At 39.8% G+C, this 27,474-nt stretch overlaps 1 protein-coding gene across 2 annotated transcripts in view; it reads right to left on the reverse strand.

Annotated features, from left to right (window-relative positions):
• The window catches only part of SLC25A21 (solute carrier family 25 member 21), a 534,325-nt gene that overhangs the window by 58,718 nt on the left and 448,133 nt on the right, over positions 1–27,474 (reverse strand). For both annotated transcript variants that reach the window (XM_004269980.3, XM_033428396.2), the window contains 2 exons: positions 15,496–15,562; positions 983–1,042 (listed from right to left, as the gene is read on the reverse strand). In XM_004269980.3, the coding sequence (XP_004270028.1) occupies positions 983–1,042; positions 15,496–15,562 (127 nt within the window). The remainder of the gene's footprint in view (positions 1–982; positions 1,043–15,495; positions 15,563–27,474) is intronic.

The raw sequence follows: 27,474 nt of genomic DNA on the forward strand, positions 1-27,474 counted from the left end.
CCCTTGTTTAAGCAGGAGGCTGGACCAGAGGTTTCTTTGTCATAAAACAAAGTGACACTATTAGGTTTCTTAATTGGATCCTTCCTAGAAAGGGAGTATGTATGATTTTTTAAATAGCAGTTACTTCTTCTTAATGAATCTTTAGAAATAAAGTAATGAAAGAGTTGAAGCTCAGAACTCTGCCCCTCTGGCTGAGTTCTAAGGTGCATTCCAGCAGGTAAACTGGGGTATTTTCCTGGACGTTGGACGACACATTGCCAATTGGAGGGCCAATGCAGATTTAGTTTAGTTTAGTTTAGTTTTGTCTTGCTTTGCAGGTTTGGGGGAGAAATTAGTGCATTGGCTCTCTCTGGGGCTCTCGCTGCACGCATATTGATAGAACCTATTTGGTCAATATTATTTAACTTGTTTTGTGAAAAGCAGCGAAATCACGAAGAAGGAAAGGAGTGGCATCGGCAAATGTTCAAATCACCAAATGACTTTCATGTAATAGTTGAGATGTGTCATTGTAAGATCACTGTTCTCCCCAACTATAAAAGGCCCCTCAGCCTGCATCTGACCACAGAGTGACCTGAAGTCCTATAGTTAATACAGCTTGAGCAAAAGCTGCAAAAGTGACCTGTTAGGAAATAATTTTAGGTACAGTGACTTTCACATAAATAGATATGTGCAGTATGTATGTAAACATACACATGTTTTGGCTTCAAAAGAGTCTTTGACAAATGTACTCTTTATATTCTTAACCATATCTCATATGGGCCTTTCCACACGTATCATTATTATCATAAATTCATCACTGGGAGCTATAAAATGGCCAAATTGTGAGTTATTAGGAAGATGGCTTTCAACAAGTAGCTGAACATTGAATAACTCGAATTCATATTTTAGTAGCTGAGCCTGGGGAATCAAAAGGGTTTTTGTTTCCAGATTTTGCTGTATGAAATAACACACACACTTAAGTATAATAAATACTCTCACTTACCAATGCTGGTGACAGTGACACATATCCTAGCAATTTCTTGTACTGCTCAAAGGTGAAAAACTGTGAAACAAAACCAAACCCAGAGATTTATAACGATTTCCTGCAACAAACCTTTTAATTGACTCAAATTTCTTTAGTAAATCATTATATTCACCAGCATTCTAAAAAATGATAAACCATCAAACACAGTTTTTAATCCAGTCTTGGGTAGTTGCTATTGAATCTTACTTGAACATTCACATTTTCAAATGCAGCTATAATAGCCTACAGAAGAGCTGATGGAATCTTTTATAGCGGTAAATGAACCATACAGCTTCCATTTACCATGACCATTTTCAGTTTCCCCAGACATCAATAGACTCCTTTTTTATGGCAGTGATTCAAAATTATAGGCATAGAGACCTGAAATCTTTGGTCTCCTATGTTTTCTCTATGGCCTGCTTTCCCAGTGAATGCTCAATTTTCTAACCCATTTGTAAAAGACATCCACTTCTCAGCTTTAACTCGCATTTATACTGCTGTGTATCTCTACTGTTCCATGGGATTTCTAAACACTCAGTGATGACGAAGATGCCATGATAAACTAGGGAAGGACCCAACAAGGACATCTAGTCCATCCCCTGCCTGAAAGTAAGACTGTCCTCAACCTCAGTGAAGAAAGAGAGCTGCTTATTCCTTCCTTAAAAATCTGACGATGATGAAGATTTTGTTGGTTCCTTCAGTAGATGATGTTTAATATAATTTTCTCTGTAAATGGATTTCAATGGAGGCAAATCTAATCAATCACTTTGTATAATATGTTCCAAATAAAGTTCTCTCCTCTCTTTTTATATTATATATTTTGGACAACGATCTGCTTGAACATGATGGTTTGCTCCTGGGGTACTCTGTTAGGTAGCTGCCAACATCACTGATAAAACACACTCTTAGGTCCTGCTGGGGTCTGATTCTCAAGACCTCAGAAATGGCCTGGGTATTTTATGGTCTTAATATGTCTTCTACTCTATTACTTTATAACCCAGTACTATGGGGCAAGAAATAAATATAGATTTGAGAGCCAAATAATATTCTGTTGTTACAAAGAGGTAGTTCCATGTAAACATGGCTCTCATGTGTCTTTGGGCAGTTCCAGAGTCATTGCCATCACCAGATAGATGGATTCTCTTAAAGACTCAGTGACTATTTTTGTGCTATGTTCCTTTAAACCAACTCTGGATGTAGATTTCTGTAGAACAGGAATTCATTCATTCACTCATTCAACAAATATTTCTTGGTTCTACGCACTGGGGATGCAGCAGTAAACAAAGAGAAACCCCTGTCTTCTTGGTCTAACATTCCAGTGGATGGTGATAACCCTGAAACTATCCTAGTGTTCAAATAATACCACCAGGAGCCACAACAGGTTTGATGTGCGATGCACTAGAAACGATTGAAAGGAAAAGGGTTATGATCTTGGGTTTAAAAAATAATTTATTTTTTCTTCCTTTTCATGGTCATCATCGTAACTATTCTTTGATAACCACCCTGTGTGGATTTTGACATAAGCAGTCCTAGGTTTGAATCCGGAATTAGCTATGGAGGCATAGCTTGACCTTTCTAACCCTGAAGAACACAAAACTTCTAGAGTGGTCCTTAAATAAGAGAACTTGAGTAAGATTTCTTGACATTCCTGGCACATAGGAGACTTTCAGAAAATCTTAGTTTCCATTTCCTTTCTTCACTTTGGATACTAAAGGAACCATCGATCCCTTATGTACATGTATCATTCATGAGAGCTTGCTGTGGTCTAGGAAACATGCTAAGGCCTTTGGATGTGCTACTGCATTTAATCCATACAACATCACCAGGTAACAGGTTAGAGTACAACCATGATTCCCACTTGTAGATACCTGTCCTGCAGCTAGTGAATGGAAGGATTGAGATTTCTCCCTAAGTCTAACTCCAAAGCCTGGGTATGCTCTTAACCACTACACTACACTGTACTGCTCACTGCTGAGCCATGATTTTTTAGTGGTTTGGAAAGAGGTTCTCTGTGATAGAGTTTTCTTTCTGCTGAGGTCTTCTTGCCTTCCCTGACCTTGGAAGCTGAGTCCCTTAAGGCAGAAGATTTCAAACTTTTTTGACCACAATCTACTATTTACCATATTTATCATAATCTATTTACCCAGCACAGGTGCACATGCACATGTAGTACACACTCATATTTATAACTGAAACAAAACATTGCTGTAAAACAATGTTTAGCTCTTCACTATGTGTAATGCATTCTGTTTCTACTCTATTTCATCAAAAAATTTTCTGGTGAACCACTACATCTAGTGACCCATCAAATTGATTTCAGGACTCACAGGTCATGACCCATACTTTGGAAACACTGCTCTAAGCGGTCTATGTGGGTTCGGGAAAGTTCTGGGAGATGATGGACCTCACAGAATGCCTCACTACCTTGCTCCCTTCCAGTGTGAGGATGCATTTTTTTTTCCTTCTGACTTTCTGTCATGACAAAGAATTAAGGAACAAACTGAGATCTCAAAGGAGAAGTGTGGGGACATAGACTTGACCTGTCACTCTAAGCAATTCTCACAGGCAATTCCAAGTCTACACTTTGGGGCAATTCTAGGCTTTTCATTTCCCCATCTCTAAAACTGTTTTAAAAAAACTACCACCAGCTGGTTGGTACTCATCAGCAGTCTGGCTGGAAGATTCTGGTGAATGGCTAGGATGAAGTGATTCAGGTTCCTACAAATAAAGAAGCCTCACAGATCAGAGATAAGTTGCTAATGTATTAAATTCAAAAGTAATGAACAGGGACTCCCCTGGTGGCACAGTGGATAAGACTCTGCGCTCCCAATGCAGGGGGCCTGGGTTCGATCCCTGGTCTGGGAGCTAGATCCCACATGCATGCTACAACTAGGAGTTCGCATGCCACAACTGAGGAGCCCGTGAGGTGCAACTAAGGAGCCCGCCTGCTGAAACTAACACCCAGCGCAACCAAATAAATAAATAAATATTAAAGAGAAGTAGTGAACAATATATATTACATATTCTAATAAGCAAATAGTGCTTCAAACTAAAAATAAAAAACCTTGTTTTAATTTCTACCTTTGCAACCAAAGTCTAATTTACTGAATATAAAATAAAATATTATCTCAAGAAAGGAAATATTAAAATCTTTTAAAATGAATTTTCAATAATAGTAAATAACATAATGTCATAGTTTGAAACCAATATTAAATAAAAATATTCATTCATTCAACAAATATTTACTGGATGCCTCCCATGTGCAAAGCTTAGAAGACATTGTACTACAACTATATTCTTAAGAACTAGTAGATTAGTTGTTACTTTAATTCCTTTCTATAGAGCACTACTCTTTTACTTTCTTCATGATATTTCTTAATATTTCTCATCCACAACACTAGTTAGTGCAGAGATGTGATAAAGGTACCCTATCACATAAGACATGAGGTTACACTCTAAGGATGCAATTAGGAGGGTCAACGTGTAATAATGTCACCTACCCAGAGTCATGCAAATGTGTGACTTAAGAGGTTTGAAAACATTCGTAGTCAGTCAAGGCTTTGGGAACCTTGAATATAAAATCTTGAATCCAAATTAATACGTTATATATAACCTATAAAGTGGAACCTTGAAATTGGTAGTCTGGTTGGATTTATCCCAGGAAAGGGGCTGGACCTCGGGGACAGGCCGTGTGGTCCCTGGAGAAGTGTCAAGTTGTGCTTCGGCAGGGGAGGTGGGTACAGTTTGCCTGGGTGACCCAGCCCTCCGGACGGCACTTTCCCCTTTGCTTTCATCACGCTCACTAAGCAGTCTGATCACTAAGCTGACCTCCCAGATCGTCTATTCTGGGAGGCAGTTAAATTACGTGGAAACAGTTTGATCCATTTGGGTCTTACTTTTAACAAGTGGGACCTGAGCAGTGCTCAGACTAGGGTTAACTATTCCGCAATACAGAGGCAAACACCTTCTGGGTACACCTCTCAATACCCTGTGCATTTCTTTTCTTTTTTTTTTTTTTTGCATTACAATTTTTTAAAATATCTTTATTGGAGTATAATTGCTTTACAACGGGGTGTTAGTTTCAGCTTTATAACAAAGTGAATCAGCTATACGTATATATATATATCCCCATATCCCCTCCCTCTTGCGTCTCCTTCCCACTCTCCCTATCCCATCCCTATAGGTGGTCACAAAGAACTGAGCTGATCTCCCTGCGCTATGTGGCTGCTTCCCACTAGCTATCTAGTTTACACTTGGTAGTATATATAAGTCCATGCAACTCTCTCACTTCATCCCAGCTTCCCCTTCCCCTTCCCCGTGTCCTCAAGTCCATTCTCTACGTCTGCATCTTTATCCCTGTCCTGCCCCTAGATTCTTCATAACCCTTTTTTTTCTTTGAGATTCCATATATATGTATTAGCATACGGTATTTGTTTTTCTCTTTCTGACTTACTTCACTCTGTATGACAGACTCTAGATCCATCCATCTCACTAGAAATAACTCAATTTCGTTTCTTTTTATGGCTGAGTAATATTCCATTGTATATATTGCCACATCTTCTTTATCCATTCATCTGTTGATGGACACTTGGTTGCTTCCATGTCCTGGCTATTGTAAATAGAGCTGCAATGAACATTCTGGTACATGACTCTTTTTGAATTACGGTTTTCTCAGGGTATATGCCCAGTAGTGGGATTGTTGGGTCATATGGTAGTCCTATTTTTAGTTTTTTAAGGATCCTCCATACTGTTCCCCATAATGGCTTTATTAATTTACATTCCCACCAAGAGTACAAGAGGGTTCCCTTTTCTCTACACCCTCTCCAGTATTTATTGTTTGTAGATTTTTTCATGATGGCCATTCTGACTGGTGTGAGGTGATACCTCATTGTAGTTTTGATTTGCATTTCTCTAATGATTAGTGATGTTGAGCATTCTTTCATGTGTTACTTGGCAAGCTGTATATCTTCTTTGGAGAAATGTGTATTTAGGTCTTCTGCCCATTTTTAGATTGGGTTGTTTGTATTTTTGATATTGAGGTGCATGAGCTGCTTGTAAATTTTGGAGATTAATCCTTTGTCAGTTGCTTCATTTGTAAATATTTTCTCCCATTCTGAGGAATGTCTTTTTGTCTTATTTATGGTTTCCTTTGCTGTGCAAAAGCTTTTAAGTTTCATTAGGTCCCATTTGTTTATTTTTCTTTTTATTTCCATTTCTATAGGTGGTGGGTCAAAAAGGATCTTGCTGTGATTTACGTCACAGAGAGTTCTGCCTATGTTTTCCTCTAAGAGTTTTATAGTGTCTAGCCTTATATTTAGGTCTTTAATCCATTTTGAGTTTATTTTTGTTTATGGTGTTAGGGAGTGTTCTAATTTCATTCTTTTACATGTAGCTGTCCAGTTTTCGCAGCATCACTTATTGAAGAGGCTGTCTTTTCTCCATTGTATATTCTTGCCTCCTTTATCAAAATTAAGGTGACCATATGTATGTGGGATTATCTCTGGGCTTTCTATCCTGTTCCATTGATATATATTTCTGTTTTTGTGCCAGTACCATATTGTCTTGATTACTGAAGCTTTGTAGTGTAGTCTGAAGTTAGGGAGCCTGATTCCTCCAGCTCCATTTTTCTTTCTCAAGATTGCTTTGGCTATTCGGGATCTTTTGTGTTTCCATACAAATTGTGAAATTTTTTGTTCTAGTTCTGTGAAAAATGCCATTGGTAGTTTGATAGGGATTACACTGAATCTGTAGATTGCCTTGGATAGTACAGTCATTTGCACAATGTTGATTCTTCCAATCCAAGAACATGGTATATCTCTCCATCTGTTTGTATCATCTTTAATATCTTTCATCAGTGTCATAGTTTTCTGCATGCAAGTCTTTTGTCTCCTTAGGTAGGTTTATTCCCATATATTTTATGCTTTTTCTTGCAATGGTGAATGGGAGTGTTTCCTTAATTTCTCTTTCAAATTTTTCATCATTAGTGTATAGGAATGCAAGAGATCTCTGTGCATTAATTTTGTATCCTGCTACATTACCAAATTCATTGATTAGCTCTACAAATTTTCTGGCAGCATCTTTAGGATTCTCTATGTATAGTATCATGTCATCTGCAAACAGTGACAGCTTTACTTCCTCTTTTCCAATTAGGATTCCTTTTATTTCTTTTTCTTCTCTGATTGCTGTGGCTAAAACTTCCAAAACTACGTTGAATAATAATGGTGAGAGTGGGCAACCTTGTCTTGTTCCTGAACTTAGTGGAAATGGTTTCAGTTTTTCACCATTGAGAATGATGTTGGCTGTGGCTTTGTCATATATGGCCTTTATTTTGTTGAGGTAAGTTCCCTCTATGCCTACTTTCTGGAGGGTTTTTATCATAAATGGGTGTTGAATTTTGTCAAAAGCTTTCTCTGCATCTATTGAGATGATCATATGGTTTTTAATCCTTTAAGTTGTTAATATGGTTTATCACATTGCTTGATTTGCATATATTGAAGAATCCTTGCATTCCTGGGATAAATCCCACTTGATCGTGGTGGTTATGTGATCCTTTTAATGTGCTGTTGGATTCTGTTTGCTAGTATTTTGTTGAGGATTTTTTTTTTTTTTTTTTTTTATAATTTTTTTTTTTTTTTTTTTTTTTTTTGCGGTACGCGGGCCTCTCACTGCTGTGGTCTCTCCCGTTGCGGAGCACAGGCTCCGGACGTGCAGGCTCAGTGGTCATGGCTCACGGGCCCAGCCGCTCCGCGGCATGTGGGATCTTCCCGGACCGGGGCACGAACCCACGTCCCCTGCATCGGCAGGCGGACTCTCAACCACTGCGCCACCAGGGAAGCCCTGTTGAGGATTTTTGCATCTATGTTCATCAGTGATATTGGCCTGTAGTTTTCTTTCTTTGTGACATCTTCGTCTGGTTTTGGTATCAGGGTGACAGTGGCCTCGTAGAATGAGTTTGGGAGTGTTCCTCCCTCTGCTATATTTTGGAAGAGTTTGAGAAGGATAGGTGTTAGCTCTTCTCTGAATGTTTGATAGAATTCGCCTGTGAAGCCATCTGGTCCTGGGCTTTTGTTTGTTGGAAGATTTTTAAATCACAGTCTCAATTTCACTGCTTGTGATTGGTCTGTTTATATTTTCTATTTCTTCTTGCTTCAGTCTCAGAACGTTGTGCTTTTCTAAGAATGTGTCCATTTCTTCCAGGTTGTCCATTTTACTGGCATATAGTTGCTTGTAGTAATCTCTCATGATCCTTTGTATTTCTGCAGTGTCAGTTGTTATTTCTCCTTTTTCGTTTCTAATTCTACTGATTTGAGTCTTCTCCGTTTTTTTCTTGATGAGTCTGGCTAATGGTTTATCAATTTTGATTATTTTCTCAAAGAATCAGCTTTTAGTTTTACTGATCTTTGCTATTGTTTCCTTCATTTCTTTTTCATTTATTTCTGATCTGATATTTATGATTTCTTTCCTTCTGCTGACTTTGGGGGTTTTGTTCTTCTTTCTTTAATTGCTTTAGGTGTAATGTTAGGTTGTTTATCTGAGATGTTTCTTGAGGTAGGATTGTATTGCTATAAACTTCCCTCTTAGTACTGCTTTTGCTGCATCCCATAGGTTTTGGGTTGTCGTGTTTTATTGTCATTTGTTTCTAGGTATTTTTTGATTTCCTCTTTGATTTCTTCAGTGATCTCTTGGTTACAAAGTAGTGTATTGTTTAGCCTAAATGTGTTTTTATTTTTTACAGATTTTTTTCCTGTAATTGCTATCTAGTCTCATAGCACTGTGGTCAGAAAAGATACTTGATACAATTTCAATTTTCCAAAATTTACCAAGGCTTAATTTATGACCAAAGATATGATCTATCGTGAAGAATGTTCCATGAGCACTTGAGAAGAAAGTGTATTCTGTTGTTTTTGGATGGAATGTCTTATATATATCAATTAAGTGCATCTTGTTAATGTATCATTTAAAGCTTGTGTTTCCTTATTTATTTTCATTTTGGATGATCTGTCCATTGGTGAAAGTGGGGTGTTAAAGTCCCCTACTATGATTGTGTTAATGTCAATTTCCCCTTTTACGGCTGTTAGCATTTGCCTTATATATTGAGGTGTTCCTATGTTGGGTGTATAAATATTTACAATTGTTATATCTTCTTCTTGGATTGATACCTTGATCATTATGTAGTGTCCTTCTTTCTCTCTTGTAATAGTCTTTATTTTAAAGTCTATTTTGTCTTATATGAGAATTGCTACTCCAGCTTTCTTTTGATTTCCATTTGCATGGAATATCTTTTTCCATCCCCTCACTTTCAGTCTGTATGTGTCCCTAGGTCTGAAGTCGGTCTCTGTAGACAACATATGTACGGGTCTTGTTTTTTTACCCATTCAGCCACCCTATGTCTTTTGGCTGGAGCATTTAATCCATTTACATTTAAGGTAATTATCAATATGTATGTTCCTATTACCATTTTCTTAATTGTTTTGGGTTTGCTATTGTAGGTCTTTTCCTTCTCTTGTGTTTCCTGCGTAGAGAAGTTACTTTAGCATTTGTTGTAAAGCTGGTTTGGTGGTGCTGAATTCTCTTAGCTTTTGCTTGTCTGTGAAGGTTTTAATTTCTCCATCAAATCTGAATGAGATCCTTGCTGGGTAGAGTAATCTTGGTTGTAGGTTTTTCCCTTTCATCACTTTAAACATGTCCTGCCACTCCCTTCTGGCTTGCAGAGTTTCTGGTGAAAGATCATCTGTTAACCTTATGGGGATTCCCTTGTATGTTATTTGTTGCTTTTCCCTTGCTGCTTTTAATATTTTTCCTTTGTATTTAATTTTTGATAGTTTGATTAATATGTGTATTGGCATGTTTCTCCTTGGATTTATCCTGTACGGGACTCTCTGCACTCCCTGGACTTGATTAACTATTTCCTTTCCCATATTAGGGAAGTTTTCAACTATAATCTCTTCAAATATTTTCTCAGTCCCTTTCTTTTTCTCTTATTCTTCTGGGACACCTATAATGCGAATGTTGGTGCATTTAATATTGTCCCAGAGGTCTCTGAGACTGTCCTCAATTATTTTCATTCTTTTTTCTTTATTTTGCTCTGTGGTAATTATTTCCACTATTTTATCTTCCAGGTCACTGACCCCTTCTTCTGACTCAGTTATTCTGCTATTGATTCCTTCTAGAGAATTTTTAATTTCATTTATTGTGTTGTTCATCACTGTTTGTTTGCTCTTTAGTTCTTCTAGGTCCTTGGTAAATGTTTCTTATACTTTCTCCATTCTATTTCCAAGATTTTGGATCATCTTTACTATGATTACTCTGAATTCTTTTTCAGGTATACTGCCCATTTCCTCTTCGTTTGTTTGGTCTGGTGGGTTTTTACCTTGCTCCTTCATCTGCTCTGTGTCTCTCTGTCTTCTCATTTTGCTTATCTTACTGTGTTTGGGGTCTCCTTTTCTGCAGGTTTGTAGTTCCCGTTGTTTTTGGTGTCTGTCCCCAGTGGCTTAGGTTGGTTCAGTGGGTTGTGTAGGCTTTCTGGTGGTGGGGACTAGTGCCTGTGTTCTGGTGGATGAGGCTGGATCTTGTCTTTCTGGTGGGCAGGACTGTGCCCAGTGGTGTGTTTTGGGATGCCTGTGACCTTATTATTATTTTAGGCAGCCTCTCTGCTAATTTGTGGGGTTGTGTTCCTGTGTTGCTAGTTGTTTGTCATATGGTGTCCTGCACTGTCGCTTGCTGGTCATTGAGTGGAGCTGGGTCTTAGCGCTGAGATGGAGATCTCTGGGAGAGCTTTCGCTGTTTGATATTATGTGGAGCCGGGTGGTCTCTGGTGAACCGATGTCCTGAACTCGGCTCCCCCACCTCAGAGGCACAGACCTGACACCCAGCTGGAGCATCAAGACCCTGTCAGCCACACGGCTCAGAAGAAAAGGGAGAAAAAAAGAAAGAAAGAAATAAAAAATAAAATAAAGTTATTAAAATAAAAAATATTAAAAATTAAAAAGCAATAAAAAAAGAAAAAAAAAGAAAGAAGAGAGCAACCAAACCAAAAACAAATCCACCAATGATAACAAGCACTAAAAACTTAGTAAAAAAAACAAAAACAAAAAAACACGGACAGACAGAACCGTAGGACAAATGGTAAAAGCAAAGCTATACAGACAAAACCACACAATGAAGCATACACATACACACTCACAAAAAGACAAAAAGGAAAAAAACATATATATCGTTGCTCCCAAAGTCCACTGCCTCAATTTTGGGATGATTCGTTGTCTATTCAGGTATTCCACAGATTCAGGGTACATCAAGTTGATTGTGGAGATTTAATCTGCTGCTCCTGAGGCTGCTGGGAGAGATTTCCCTTTCTCTTCTTTATTTGCACAGCTCCTGGGGTTCAGCTTTGCATTGGCCCCACCTCTGTGTGTAGGTCGCCTGAGGGCGTCTGTTCCTGCCTAGACAGGATGGGGTTAAGTAGCAGCTGATTAGGGGGATTTGGTCACTCAGGCTAGGGGGAGGGAGGGGTATGGAATGTGGGGCGAGCCTGCAGCGGTAGAGGCTGGCATGACGTTGCAGCAGCCTGAGGCGTGCCGTGTGTTCTCCTGGGGAAGTTGTCCCTGGATCACGGGACCCTGGCAGTGGAGGGCTACACAGGCTCCCGGGAGGGGAGGTGTGGACAGTGACCTGTGCTTGTACACAGGCTTCTTGGTGGCTGCAGCAGCAGCCTTAGCATCTCATGCCCGTCTCTGGGGTCCGCGCTGATAGCCACAGCCCGCGCCCATCTCTGGAGCTCGTTTAGGCGGTGTTTTGAATCCCCTCTCCTCGCGCACCCTGAAACAATGGTCTCTTGCCTCTTAGGCAAGTCTAGACTTTTCCCAGACTCCCTCCTGGCTAGCTGTGGTGCACTAGTCCCCTTCACAATGTGCTCATGCAGCCAACCCCAGTCCTCTCCCTGGGATCCGACCTCCGAAGCCCGAGTCTGAGCTCCCAGCCCCCGCCCACCCCAGCGGGTGAGCAGACAAGCCTCTAGGGCTGGTGAGTGCTGGTCAGCACCAATCCTCTGTGCGGGAATCTCTCCGCTTTGCCCTCCGCACCCCTGTTGCTGCAATCTCCTCCGTGGCTCCGAAGCTTCCCCCTCGCCACTCCCTGTCTCCGCCAGCGAAGGGGCTTCCTAGTGTGTGGAAACCTTTCCTCCTTCACAGCTCCCTCCCACTGGTGCAGGTCCCGTCCCTATCCTTTTGTCTCTGTTTATTCTTTTTTCTTTTGCCCTACCAAGGTATGTGGGGAGTTTCTTGCCTTTTGGGAAGTCTGAGGTCTTCTGCCAGCGTTCAGTAGGTGTTCTGTAGGACTTGTTCCACGTGTAGATGTATTTCTGATGTATTTGTGGGGAGGAAGGTCAATTCCATGTCTTACTCTTCCGCCATCTTGAAGATCTCTTCCACCCTGTGCATTTTGAGGCCTCCCAGTTTGGCTGGTGGGAACAGACACTGTTCCCAGCCCCGCATGACTGCCCAGCACTGATCCCTTGAATCCTTCGGACAGCTGTTTCCAGGCCTTGCTTGTTTCCTCATATGTGCTCAGGTCAGCTGAATACTTGAGACATCCCTCTGCAGACCTTAGGTGTCTCTCTCTGTGCAGCTCTCTCCTTCTCTGGTGCTATGGCCTGGGAGCTCTAGGTGCCTTGCCCTCCCTGGCCTCTCAGCTCCTTCTCAACCCAGGGAGTCCACTGGTTGAGGGAGTCAACTGGATTTCTCCTGTGTGTCCCTGGAAACTCTCTCAAGCCAGTGACCTGGGGCAATCCATAGGGCTCATCTCATTTGTTTTCCATCTCAGGTATGACTCTCCCTCCTTGTCTTATGTCCAGTGTTTTAAAAATTGTGGTTTCATATATGTTGTTCATTTTCTGTTCTTGCTGTTTCAGGCAGGAGAGAAAATCTGGTCCCTGTGACTTCATCTTGGCTGGAAATACAGTGGTGAACAAATAGACTTCACAGTATATCAATATAATCTTTCATGAGTTTGGTTAGCATTAAGCAGTCCTTGAGAATCTGACCATGGAATAATGGTGTTTCTGGACCTGTGAAGCTCAAGACTAGATCCTGGAACCTGGCACGTTGTTCCTGCCATCCCTGAGTAAACAGCTGGTCTCTTTCTGAGGTCTTCATTTCTTTTTGCTAACTACAATACTAATTCTGTCTTCATTTGTGAAAAGGGAAGTTTCATTTATTTAGCATAAATGAATCTTATTATTTTAATGATGAATCTCATTTCAAAGAATAAAGTACAGAAAAAACAACATTATCTGTTTCTAGACATTGTCTGTTTATATACACACACACACATAATATTCAGAGAGCATATATACGTATGTATGTGTGTGTATATATCTATGGTCTCTGAATATTTTTTCAAAGTAAACTTTGATGACATACAATGAAGCAGTTTATGATGTATGAAACTGTTGCAATCAGATGATCATTTTCCTCACAAATACTAAGATAAAGTATCTATAAAATGAGTGTTTTCATAAATTGTGCTGAAAAACTAGTGCTATCCATCTGGCAAAGATACACTAAACTCGAAGTTACACTTAAAAAGCCAACGTACTTACCATATGTCTCAATAATTTTAAGGTAAAATCTACTTGAAACAACATGTCTGGGACACATACACCATATCCAGTTGCCCAGAAGTTCATCTGTTAACCATTGTTCTGGCAGGGAGCATTGCTTTTTTTTAAGTAGAGACTAATTCAGTTTTGTAAAGCTCAAGTTTTTTTTTCTTCCGTAAAAGACTGTTCAACATTGATAAACCTTAATCTTCTTAAAGTTTAAATTGTCTCCAACATACAGTATTAAGAAAAAATATTCCATGAAAAACTAATTATAGTTTACTTTATTTATACACGTAAAACTCTGAACAAATGAATATATAATTCCATGGAGACAAAGTGACTTTCCTTTTGAACAGGAACTATGCTCTGTTTGTTTACTTGGGCAATCTTTTATCAAGTGAAGCCATTTCATAATTCAACTCAGCCCTCTTGTGTACTTTGGTGAACTTTTTCCAGATTCTCTATTGCGATTCAGATCCTTTTCTTTCTTTTTTTTTTTTTTTGATTCAGATCCTTATAATGAAATTTGTATTGAAGTAATAATATAAAATCACAAAAACTATGGCAACGAAGAGGATGAATTTACAGAGAAAGCATGTTTTAAAGCTTTGCTTTCTGAATTCTAGACCTGAATTAAATCCTATTAAATCACCATTTTCACAGGATGTAAAAGTCTGGTGTCTGTGTATATATGTTGGGTTTTTTTAATCATAATTTTTAACTCAGTCACCCTCTTAATTAACTGATATAAGTATATAAGCTGTTTTTCTTACCTTTCAGGAATGTTGGGAACACAAATTGAGTAATGTATGTGAAAAAAACTTTATGTCATTAGCTGGAAAGGAAGTCTTTCAGTCTAAGTTTATGTTATCCTTATTATGGAAAGACAAAGCCATATTTGGTGATGTCAGTGGTGTGGGGGGAGGGGCAATGCCAGTCAGAGCCACTGGGATCAGGACTTTTGTCTGAAAGAACTTATAAAAGCACGATCAGATTTAGTTCTTTCTCCCCAGAGGTCCTGCTAGATCTCCATGTTCTTATCCAGATACTGAACCAGCAGGTAGTACATAAATGTCCATAGTTGTAAGATTATGCAGAAGCCGCATAGCACAGGGAGATCAGCTCGGTGACCACCTAGAGGGGCGGGATAGGGAGGGTAGGAGGGAGACGCAAGAGGGAGGAGATAATATGTGTACATATTGCTGAATCACTTTGTTATACAGCAGAAACTAACACACCATTGTAAAGCAATTATACTCCAATAAAGATGTTAAAAAAAAAAAGAATGGAAATGAGTGTAGTGGAAGTAATGATTTTGTGAAAACCAGAATAGAGAATTTTAACAGAGGAGACCAGGGGGAAAAATGAAGTTAGCACACCAAATAAATGTGCTATATGAGAATCATACACAAAGAAATATAATGTCTTAGTGTGCTCTGTTCATAAAATGAGAATGATTTAAGGAGAAAGGCTTTTCTACCTCGCCTCTCTCCTCTCCTCTCCCTCTCTCTTTCTTTAATAATTATTGCTCCAAAGGCAAAGTTATGAATTGCCTTGAGAAAAAGTCCAAGCTCTTTTGTGGCTGCTGTGGTTTGATTACATGAATTTCATTCACCACTGTGCTTTTTGTATAATTTCCCCATTAGAAGGGAATGCCTTTACCTGGAAAAAAATAATCCACAAATCAACATAGCAATATTTGAGAGACTGACCAAGTCTAATTATGATAAAAATTGTTACAATTTAAAAAATTTAAGATTTTTAAAAATTTTAGAAGTTTTAGTATTTTATGTTTAATTTCCATTAATGTCCCATCATTTATGGTGGGATGTGTTGATGCTGAAGCTCTTACTACAGTCTATTTTCAGTTGGTGGGAAGGCATACAATGTTTACCTTCACTGCTCTTTTTGGTGTTTCAGCCAAGATGGGTGGCAGAATTCCCTTGTAAAAACCGAACAACCTATTGGAGAAATAAAAAGATTTATATAAGTAAGGGAATTAGGAAACAGGTGATTGTGCTGTTGTTTATGGATGAAGCAACTAATCTTAAAGTATTCCCAATTTCAATGTAGCACATCAGTCGTGAAATCTTCCTTTGTTTTAATTCTAAAGTGAAGAGATTATGATATCTACTATGACATTCAGAAGAGGAATAAATGATACTGAGACTGGAACCCCTTAGGTAAGTTGCTAAACATAATCATGAGTTGTACCTTAAAGCTAAAGTCAGCCCTCCTTAATCTAAGGAATCTTGAATTTATTTTTCCAGTTGTGTGGTTGGTAGTAGCCTCAAGCTGTCTACCGTCTTGCATTTCCTCCCTGTGATCACCAAATGAGGTTAGTGCTATACCTAAGCCCACTAGACTGAAACTTCTGAGGCTAACCAGGAGATGAAAACCTCAATTTTAGGTTTACTAACACAGGGGAACTAACAAACTCTATGGCTGTGGAACTAGGGCTCCCAGCTCTGTCCTGAATTAGTCATAATTTTTTTAACTTCCTTGGTGGAGATGGAAGGAGGTCAGGGAGGGCTAATTACAGGGACATACGCTGCTGACAGAAGAAATGTCAAACTCCCCTGCTGATATGCAATCTCACAGGGCATGGGACAGCTATTGTTGCCAATATTGAGGGACTCATGGTTACATATTCAGACACTTTTAGGAAAAAAAAGAATGAGTGCCATATGCTTATGATAAGTTTTATAAAAAGTCACCACTTCTCATTAAAATTTAAGATTCAAAATTTTATATTTGTCTGTCCTGGAATCTTTACATATATATATGCTATACCCTCATTTAAACCTGAAAATATTTCAACAGAAGAGAATATTCTGCATCATTTTCTGAGATAATCAGTTTCCCTGGTGAACCCATAAGTGGCTACAGATAAAGGCAGGACTCAACGTGTTCCTATTTTAGGATATACATTTAATATCCTAGAGAAAGCTGGAGCTTCTCTGATTGACCCATCAAACTTCACTCCATCTCCCTTATTTGGGTTCTGCTTCTAGCTGAGCTTCTGGAACAATAACGTTAAGAATTTATTCAGATTAACCCACTGTGCCACCCAATCCAACATGGTGACCTCTTTTTTTTTTTTTTTTTTTTTGCAGCACGCGGGCCTCCCACAGCTGTGGCCTCTCCCGTTGCGGAGCACAGGCTCCGGACGCGCAGGCTCAGCGGCCATGGCTCAAGGGCCCAGCCGCTCCACAGCATGTGGGTGTGCACACATGTGTATGTAACCAGGACACAAATATTTGTTAAGATTATGGATTTTATGAAGAGGAAGAAAGGAATTAAATGATCCCCTGATGTGGTCTTATTTTGCCCACTATTTTCGACCTAATGAATAGTACTAGCATTTGTATATAGGAAGTAAAGCAGAATCTGCTTTGAAGAACTATGGGAATTCATGAATTCCCCCCACCTCCTTTCCATTCCAACTACTGATGCCTGAAATTCACTTGTAAAACTTAAATACTCTTTGTCATTTAAATTTCATTATAAATTAATTATTATATAATTTTCAGCATGAGAGTGACTAAGCATAGGTTTGGTCTTCCTAAAAGATAAATGTGATTTTCCTGAATAGAAGTTCTATATTTATAATAAAAGACATTATTAGTTCTGTTTTTCTTGGGCTGATTTTTTCACATCTGGAAGAGTATGTCTGGGTATAGGGGGGAAACAAAGAAGAACATTTAAGTAAGTAAAGCTTTTAGGACAGAGTGTCCTGATTAATAGAGGTACTTGAAATCCCATACAACGGAGAACAGATATAGGACGAACAGTTGCTCAGCCTGGAGAAGAAAGAGCTTAGGGACAAACATGAGGAACATGATGGATCTTTTGAAAAATGAGCATGTAGGAAAGAGATTAGACTTTTCTGTTTGTTTCCAGGTGGTAGAACTAGGACCAACAGGTTCAAGCAACAAGGAAAGACACATTTTTGGCTCAGTGGGAGCTTAATACGAGGAAGTACTTCTAATAATCTGAACTATCTGAAGATAGAATGGACTCTCTTGAAGAGTGTGAGTTCCTTCTGGTATGTGGTCAAGCGGTCTGGATGGCCACTCATCATGGATGCCAGAAATGGACATACACGGCAATGGAAGGATTTGAGGGACCTCAAGCTTGGTTTACTCCAATCCTCAGATTTTGTTATTCTAAGAAAAAGAACAAGAAGACATGGGAAAGCACTTTTCTGAAGAGACAAACTCTGCATTACTTTGAACTTTTGCCTAACGTGGAGCACTGCTTCTCTGGAGGAGGACAAGAAGTCTTATAAGCAACACAGAAGGTCTTCATTTTAAAAATGATGAGAGAAAATATTAAAAAGAGGTGTAAGGCAGGAGGGAAGAAAGGCAGCTGGGAGAGCCATAAGGATTTAATCTGAAAAGAGCTGGGAGGTCCAGAGCCCTCTGCTTCATGTTGGCGATGCTTCCTTGATGCGTCCTCTTTCTCCACTCTCTGCTCTGCTCCTTTCATGTGCAATCATCTTCCCCTCCCCCACCAGCTCCAGCCATCCCACCAACCTGAACTCTCTAATGAGGAATGAAGAGCTTTAAAGGGAGATTCTCAAGGACCATGGGCAGCATTTGCTGGCAAATGGGAAGCTAGAACTATGTACTTCCTTGCATTATTTTTACAGTATATCCATGCAATATCGGGCAACTATGGAATAGCCAGGCTGGCACCTCTTCTGCTGAGAATTGCCCCACCCAATTTTTTTTAAACCACTGGAACCAACGTATTAGTACAATATGATACTGCTTGTAGGCAGTGGTTGACTGGGCATCTCGCTACATGGATCCAAGTGATTTTCTGCCTCTGTGCCCCAGCTAATCTGACCCAAGCAGTGCTTTTCTCCAGGATTTTGGAATTGGAATTGAAAAGGTCAGCCTCACTCTGTGTGGCTGAAGCTCTAAGATATAAAGCTAGAATATCAACAGCAGTCATGTTTTCTGTCAATCTGCAGTGATAAGAAAGAAGGAAGCCATCGTTCAGGGAAACAAAGAAGAAAGATAGAGAAGTTCTGGTACTGTGAGTGTGATCCCGCTGACAGGATTTCTTTAAGCCTAGTTACACCGTGACCCTTCTTAAATACTGACATTTCCCTTTGCTTTTGATCCTTTGAGATACCCAGTAACATTTATAATAAATTCCTTTATGTACTTACAACCCAAAGTCCCGGATCAGGAAATTGGTCCCTACAGCCAAAGTGGCTGCTGCTGTACCTCCGTACCACGCCCTCTCCCATGAAAAGCGTTCGGTCAGGTAAGAGTAGCACTTCGGCCAATCCAAAGAGTCACACCCAAAATGTGATCAAGAATGCAAATCTAAACTACAATAAGGTACCACCTCACACCAGTCAGAATGGACATAATTAAGAAGTCTACAAATAATAAGTGTTAGAGAGGGTGTGAAGAAAAGGGAGCCCTCTTACACTGTTGGTGGGAATGTAAATTGGTGGAGTTATTATGGAAAACAGTATGAGGTTCCTCAAACAACTAAAAATAGAGTTGCCGTATGATCCAGCAATCCCACTCCTGGGCATATGCCCAGACAAAGCTATAATTCGAAAAGATACATGCACCCCTATGTTCGTAGAAGCACTATTTATAATAGCCAAGGCATGGAAATAACCTAAATGTCCAACGACAGATGAATGGATAAAGAAGATGTGGTATATATGTACAATGGAGTACTACTCAGCTATAAAAAAGAATGAAATAATGCTGTTTGCAGCTACATGTATGGACCTAGAGATTATCATACTAAGCGAAGTAAGTCAGAAGGAGAAAGACAAATACCATATATCACTGATATGTGGAATCTAAAATATGACACGAACATATCTATGAAACAGAAACAGACTCATAGGCAGAGAATGGACTTGTGGTTGCCAAGGGGGAGAGGGGGTGAGGGAGAGAAGAACTGGGAGCTTGCGATTAGCAAACTACTATTTATAGGACGGATAAACAACAAGGGGCTACTGTATAGCAAAGGGAACTATATTCAATATCCTGTGATAAACCAGAAAGGAAAAGAATATGAAAACAAATATATATTGATATATGCATAACTGAATCGCTATGCTGTACGGCAGAAATTAATACAACATTGTAAATGTAAATCAACTATACTTCAACAAAATTTTTTTAAAAATGTGAGCAAGAGAACGTGGGTAAGGCCTCAAGCTGATGACATATTTTTCTGACTTGATTAGATAATTACTGGAAGCTTTCCTAATGTAAAGTATGATATACAGATTCTAAAAAACCAAAAGGACTTGTAATGTTTTATGAAGAAGATACTTTCTTTTTGGCTAAAGAACTAATGTTTGTACTCACATGCACTGTTCATTCTGCCAATTTTGTCTGTGTTCATGTAATTTTGGCTTGAAATACAGAGCATATAGCTTACCAGGACAATAAGCAGGGAAGTTAAGAGATTTGTGACACCCATATCAACATGCTTTATCCCGCTTACTTCCTAGGACATTCAGTCGACTCCCTGAATGAATGGAAAGTGAGATTCTAATGTCTACTGGAAAGACAGTAAAACCACCACAGTGGTTTGTTTTTTCTTGTTTTTTTGGGTTTTTTTTTTTGCAGTACACGGGCCTCTCACTGCTGTGGCCTCTCCTGTTGCGGAGCACAGGCTCCGGACGCGCAGGCTCAGTGGCCATGGCTCACGCGCCCTGCCGCTCCGCGGCATGTGGGATCTTCCCGGACCGGGGCACGAACCCGTGTCCCCTGCATCGGCAGGCGGACTCCCAACCACTGCGCCACCAGGGAAGCCCCACCACAGTGGTTTTAAGTTTTGACCCACATCAAGCCAACTGGCGAACTCTTTGGAAGAGACACAAGAACCAACCGCAAGACCTCCCATAAAACTGTTGTATAACTGTATGGAAGCCCTCATATATCGTTTCTCAGAGTTGTTTCTTCTAAAAGTTGTGAGCTCGATTTTAACTATCCTGTGTAGGAAAATGTTAACTTGGATGTGTATAGACTTTTGTTGACATTGTTATAAGTAAAAATAGTCAAATTTGTTGAATGCTTAATATGGACTAGCCACTCTGTTAAGAATAAATATATGAAGGCATATGGACATATTTAATCTCATCCAACTCTCACAACAATCCTTTGAAGTAGCAATAATTATTTTCTTCATTTTGCAGGTGAAGCCTGTGAGCCTATCACTACCGAACAGGCGACTCAAATCAAGTTCCACTGTCCTCACAGTCTCTTTCCTTGACCACTGAGCTGTAAAGGTATTGTAGTTTTTCTTAAAATAAAATCATTTTTACAAACACCTTTGAAAAGTCAAGTTATTTCTGTTGCAAAAATATTTTGTCATTTCTTATTTTAAGAGGAAGAAGAAGCAGCAATTAAAACTCAGGTTTCTAGTCCATTTCCATTCAATTCTCTTTTAAAGTAATATACCACACTACCTGCACAACTGATAGATCTGGGCTGAGATGAACAGGATCATTTCCTGGGAAAACTTTTGGGTTGTTTATTAAATATTTTCTAGATGGATCAGATGAGAAAAAAAAAGTAGGCCCTAGGATCAACTTTTTTTCCCCATAGGATAAAGTTTTTCCCTTAAGAGAGACACCAGGATAATTCTGTCAGTGTGGGGAAAAGTCAATGCATAGTTCAGTAATATAATAAAACACAGAAATATTAATAAAATAAAAACTGTTGTTATCCAAAAAGTCAGCGGGGAGCACCTTTGGCTGTTGACTTAACAGATACCCTCCTCACCCCTCCTTGTTCCTTGAGGTGCAGGTATTCACTGTCCCCTTCCCCAGTCCAGGGGGTGAAGCAGAGTTCTTCAAACCTATCATGGTGGTCCCATTACCTTACTAGTGAGTGGGTTGAGCATGGACATACGACCCAAGCCTAGCCCATTGTACCAGCAAAGAGGGAGGGATGCATGCTGCAAGTCTTGGATTTCTAGCCTAAGGAAAAGAGCACATAGGAAGAAAAGCCCCTCTTTTCCACTAGATGTTGTCCTCACTGCATGAGATCCCTGTGTACCATGGCCAAGTGAGATATCACTGCCCACAAGTTGAGCATGGCCATCAAAGGCAAATAAGACCTGGACCTTGATGACATCACTGGGCTGCTCAATGAACCAATCTTGGCATTCTACCTCCAGATTTCTGGTTATGTGAAATTAAAAATAAACCTTTACTATTTGAGCTGCTTCCAGTTACATCTTCTGCTAACCTACAGCTAAAAGCATTCTGATACAAACAGCTTTAACACCACCATTTCTGAAAAAGTCTTAAATTGTAATTCTTTTTTTTTTTTTTTTTTTTGGCGGTATGCGGGCCTCTCACTGTTGTGGCCTCTCCCGTTGCGGAGCACAGGCTCCGGACGCGCAGGCTCAGCGGCCATGGCTCACGGGCCCAGCTGCTCCGTGGCATGTGGGATCTTCCCGGACCGGGGCACGAACCCGCGTCCCCTGCATCGGCAGGCGGACTCTCAACCACTGCGCCACCAGGGAAGCCCCTTAAATTGTAATTCTTAAATCATAATCATAGTGAAGATAGTTGTTAAATGTTAAGCAAAGCACTTAGAAGGAGACTGTGAAAAACATTTTGAAAATGTTTTTAGATTATTTCTTTCAGGAGCCTATCACACATTAAAACGCTATCCCATTAGGATGATTACTTGTGAAAGAGCCCCCACCCTGCAGATGGAATGTGGAGAAGTTCACAGGCAAAAATGAGGACGGAGCTCCAGGTCTCCAAAGCCATTCGATCACGATGGTTCCCATACTGATTGAGAGTTGTTATTCAGGAATATTGGTGACAAAGAGTATTACAATACTGGATCACATTTGTTTTTAATTGTATGATCAAAACAGGCCTTGTATTACTTATGTACATCTATAAAATGAAGATCAAAACTGCACTGCACGTGTTCTTCTCAAAGACGCAGCTCACACATAGCTTATTTGAAATACAGATTTATGCCAAACCCCGCAAAATAATTTTACCCCTCATTTTCCCCCCATCCCCCTTTTTAAAGTGTGAAGCTATTTAACGTATTGGGTGGCTCCAAGGTCATACACCAACTAGTAGAAAAATGTTGATTGTACAAAGTAAGGAGATGTGGAATTTTCTTTGCGTTCCAGTTGGTGGTTCATTTACAAACCCTGGAAGAAGCCGTCCTGTTGTCTCTCATTAGTAGGGACCAATTGTAGGTTACCTTGTCTAAGGTCCAAACTTTAGACCCCCTCAAGAAACCAGACAGATCCTTAGTGAAATATCTTGTACCTGACAACATCTTTAGTCCATTTGGAAGGCTGAAAAAAAGTTACCTGCTTTAAGTCAGCTACTGAAATCTGAAGACTCTGTGGTAAATAGCGGGTAGAAAGGAGAGGGCTTAACATTCTCAAAATTGGACTCAGGTAAAGAAACCAAAAAGGAGTAGATAAATCCCATCTGCCCCTCTTTTTTCCCCTGTGAGTCACCTCCTTGTTGGTTTTGCTGTTATTTTTCTAATTTAGTATGTAGAAAATGTTTGGAAGTCATTTGTACTGTAGCATTGGACTGCTCCTACAGGTGGGCCGGGAAATTTCTGAAGTTGCTAGGCTGGTAAGCAAGGTTTTGGCCTTAGGAGCCACAACATGGAATCTATTCTTCTTTGCAGCTCCCAAGGAGAAAGGGAAACAGTGCAGCTGCTTCACACGTGACCTTTAGGGGGAGTCATACCTGTTGTCCATCAGAAAGGTTATCATAAAACTCAACTGATAGATTCCTGAGAAATGAGTGTGAGGAAACTGTGAATAAATTATTTCCCTCTTAAGGGAGGAAAAGATCAATGTACACATCTGCTACCTGTGGAAACCAAGGCTTTCCCTGGTTGCTGGAGATGAAGGGTTCTGGGGCCCAAACTGCTGAGATTCATAACCTGGGTCCAGCAACCATCACACACCAGGATGGAGGTGCACATCATCCAAGCATAAAAAGGGCAATTAAAGAAATGATTTCCAAGTTGAAAAGCCATTTTCAAAGCCACCTGCAGCACACTCACATGAGATGGATGTTTTCACCTGGATCCCACTTCTTTGCCAAAAACCTGGCATTCAGTAAAAGTCCAGAGCAGCAATAACTCTCATCACTGAAGCATGAAATAGGAGCAACAGGGAAAGTGACACCAGATCCCCAGTTGGGGAAATTGGAAAACATTAACATGTCTGTGTACCTAACAGAGCACAATTACTACATTTTATTTTGTTTCAACAGTCAGGACCTAAATGAACATTACCATTCAGTTCTGTTCTGGGCAATGATCCAAGCTCATCTTTGGTACAGTTGATTTTGAATCCTTATAGTCAATCATATCTTCACAATTTGTTCTTCTTTCAGGCTTCAGGCATCCTCCTGATTTCCATTTCTTGTTTGGAAGCCTTGAGTCATCTGTTCTGGCAACATGACCAACCCAAATCAGTCATTTTCTCCAAATTATATTGAAATAGGGATCTTGCTAGTTTGTTTTCTTCCTCCTTCTTTCTTTCACATAATTTTCCCTTTAAGGATCTCCTAATACAAAGCTGATTGAAGGCATACAATATCCTCTTTCTTCTGCCGTTGTCAAATCCAAGTTTCTTACCCACATGCTGTAGCTCTGTAATTAAAACAATGAGGGTGGCACTCAGCCCTGGGCTATGAGTGTATGGCTCCCATTGCTCGATGGGTCCTGTATCCCAGGGCAGAATTCTGGCCTTGACACTACAACTTTAGGGCATAATTCTGACATCATTTACACTCCACAAGTCTTAGCGGCTCACAGAATCCAAATGAAAGAGTGCAGTTCCATGGTTCTATTATTTGAATTATGTAGAATCTGCAATCTGAAGTTCTCAAAATTGCACACATCTTGGGGCCATTTTCATTTAGGCAAAGGAGAGAGGGAAAACTAGATATCCTTCAAAGGAGAGGAAAAACAGCTTACAGAGAGTAAGTGACACAGGTTCTTCTTTTAAAAGCAGCGACTGAACTTCAAGAAAGGGCAACATAAAGAAAATTTCAGCTAAGATTCTAACATAAAACTAACAAAAGTTCTCCCTGCTTCAACTCATATCAGGTCTCCAGGAACAAACAATACAGTTATTACTTTTCATTACAGAGAATTAATTGAATTGAGTTTCTGCATATGGACCTTGGATATATTTGTTACTCCAAACCCTACCACTTTCATTACATGCTGTACGGAGGAATTCTTTAAAGTTTTCCTCAACATACTTTTTAACTGAACTTTCAGTATGCTTTTACCACCACAATTAAACTTTGTTGATGTGTCTAAAATAAAATACAACTTTGATTTTCTAAGATACAAAAAATTAGTTTAGCTGTCAGTATCATTTAGGAGGTAGGTCCATGGCTCCACTCCCTGGAAAGTTGGCAGGATGCTCAACGCACCAAAGATGTTGCACAGCTCAGCCCAAAGAAGGCATTAGCATGATATAAGAACCAGAACCCTGACGGAAAACGCTAAGGAAAGAAAAAGCAAAAGAGATATTTGAGAAGCAACTCACATGGTAAATAATATGGGTAGAATGTGGTGTTAATTGCTCCATGAATCTATAAGTGAAGAGACACATTTAGAACTGACCATGCAAAAAGTGTAGTAATTTTCAGTTACAGCAGATTACCTTGCTTATAAAGATGAACATGTTTCCATTAGGGAGTAAGAATCATGTAAGGGAAGTCTTTCACTCATGTGGATGGTAACTCTGAGGAAAAAGACTCAAAAAAAAAAAAAAAAAAAGCAACCAAAACAACTCTATTTCTTGGACTGGGACCGAAAACCAGGAAAAAAGGACCTGACTGTGGAGTCAGAAGGTCCTTTGCCAGCCAGCTCCCAGCTGTCTGCTAAATAAGTCCTGCTGAAGAAATTCCTTGCTCCATTCTAGTCACCCCCATCCTCTCACCAATCCCCTTTTTTGTATTTCCTCTGTTTCCAATTTCTGTCCTCCCCATTTGTGAAGTCATCATTCATTTATTCACTCACTTATTCTTTCAGTATATTTTGTTCCAAGCACTAAGCTAAACACCTTTTTCTAGGGTCAAATGTTGATAGAGTAGTTCTGTTGTCCCCCAAATCAACTAAGACCTTAATTTTCTCCAGGAAGCTTTCTCTGGGATGTAGACAAATATCTTGATATTGCTCCTGCTTGCAATATTTGACCAAGATGTTGCCTTTCATGTTACACTATGTGCTTGGCACTTGGTAACACTCAGATATTATATTGAATACACTGATATTCAAGTAAGAAATGTATATACTTATGCATATATGTCTATACATATGCATACGTATGTATATAGTCCATATACATAGATATGACTTGGTATCCATATTAACAGTCTGAATGACTTGTATATTTTTAACTGAGTAGAGTATGTATTATTCACGTGATTACCATATTTAATCCAGATTATAAATTGCTTTTTTTTTAAAATATGTATTTATTTGGCTGCGCTGGGTCTTAGTTGCAGCATGCGGGATGCAGGATCTAGTTCCCTGACCAGGGATTGAACCCGGGCCCCCTGTATTGGGAGCATGGAGTCTTAACCATTGGAGTCTTAACCACTGGACCACCAGGGAAGTCCCTATAAATTGCTTGACAATGGCCACTCCTGTTCTTTATCACCACCCTCTAGCATTTAATATTCATTTGATTCTACCTGTCAGTAAAGGCAATATGATGTAGTGGAATGTGTGCTCTGGAGCAACCCTCCTTGGGTTGGAATTCTAGCTCAATCATGTGTTAGCTGTTTACCTAGCATGAAAAACTGTTGGCACAAAAGGTGAGCAAATTAATTCCAAAAGATTACTGCCAGAATAGAGATGTTTTTTATGCCAGCCCTCTCTACAAGTGCTTATGGAAATGAGTTAGTACATTGCTGTAAGTTGCCTGATTTTATAGCTTGACCTAGCTGCAGGGCTGTATATGACCACAGCTGGCGCAGAAAGCCTCAGTATTCAGAGATGTCCTTTACAAATGGAACCTTACCTAAGTGTGTGACCCAGTGCCTTAGGAATTCACACCCCGTTGTGGAATTCTGCCACAACCAAGTCATACATGTTTGAGACCAAAGATGCTGTGCACTAAGTAGGCTACTCCCAAAGTATAAGTCACATTTGGAAATGTATTAACTCTTTATGACCACCAGTTGCTACAGTAGGCTCCAAATTAATTTCTTGAAGTGCCCCCTAGTGGTACCAGAGTTAAATGCAACTCAACAACTGTCGCAACCCTGCCAAAGAACAAAGCTTTGGACCAGGGCATTTTGTAGGTTACAGATTACAGTCTGATTTAGCAGACTTTCAATTCACTAAATTAGGCTCCAAAGGAACAGTATTATAACAGCTTGGACTTCTACTGGAATTGAGATTACTGAGAGAAAGTTTAGAAAGAAAACCATCAATCATTGTGCTTAATGCTTTACAACTATTATCTCATTCAACTTTTACATGAAATAGAGTGTACTCTTTCCATTTCATAGACAAGGACAAGAGACTCCATGAAGTTAAGCAACTTTCCTACTGGTCAAACAGCTTGTAAGTGGTGTAGTTGTGATAAGAACGAAAGTCTACTTGACTCTAAAACTTCTACCCTTGAACGCTGTGCTTGACTCCTGTGTCCTCAGGGAGAGAGAATCAGGTCACTGAGAAATGTCATTCCACCTCCTGGCTCTAGTGCTCCTTCTGTGCCTGTGTCTCCAGTGCTTGGGGCCCAGGTTCTGCCTGGTTTCTGGGAGGGGCTAAAATGCTGGGTTTTGAACGGAAGAACAGCTGAGCCAGGGTTTGTAGACCCTCTTGTCATCCAAGTCCTCTGC

The sequence above is a fragment of the Orcinus orca genome, chromosome 2 (assembly GCF_937001465.1).
Source record: "Orcinus orca chromosome 2, mOrcOrc1.1, whole genome shotgun sequence".
Lineage (NCBI taxonomy): Eukaryota > Metazoa > Chordata > Mammalia > Artiodactyla > Delphinidae > Orcinus > Orcinus orca.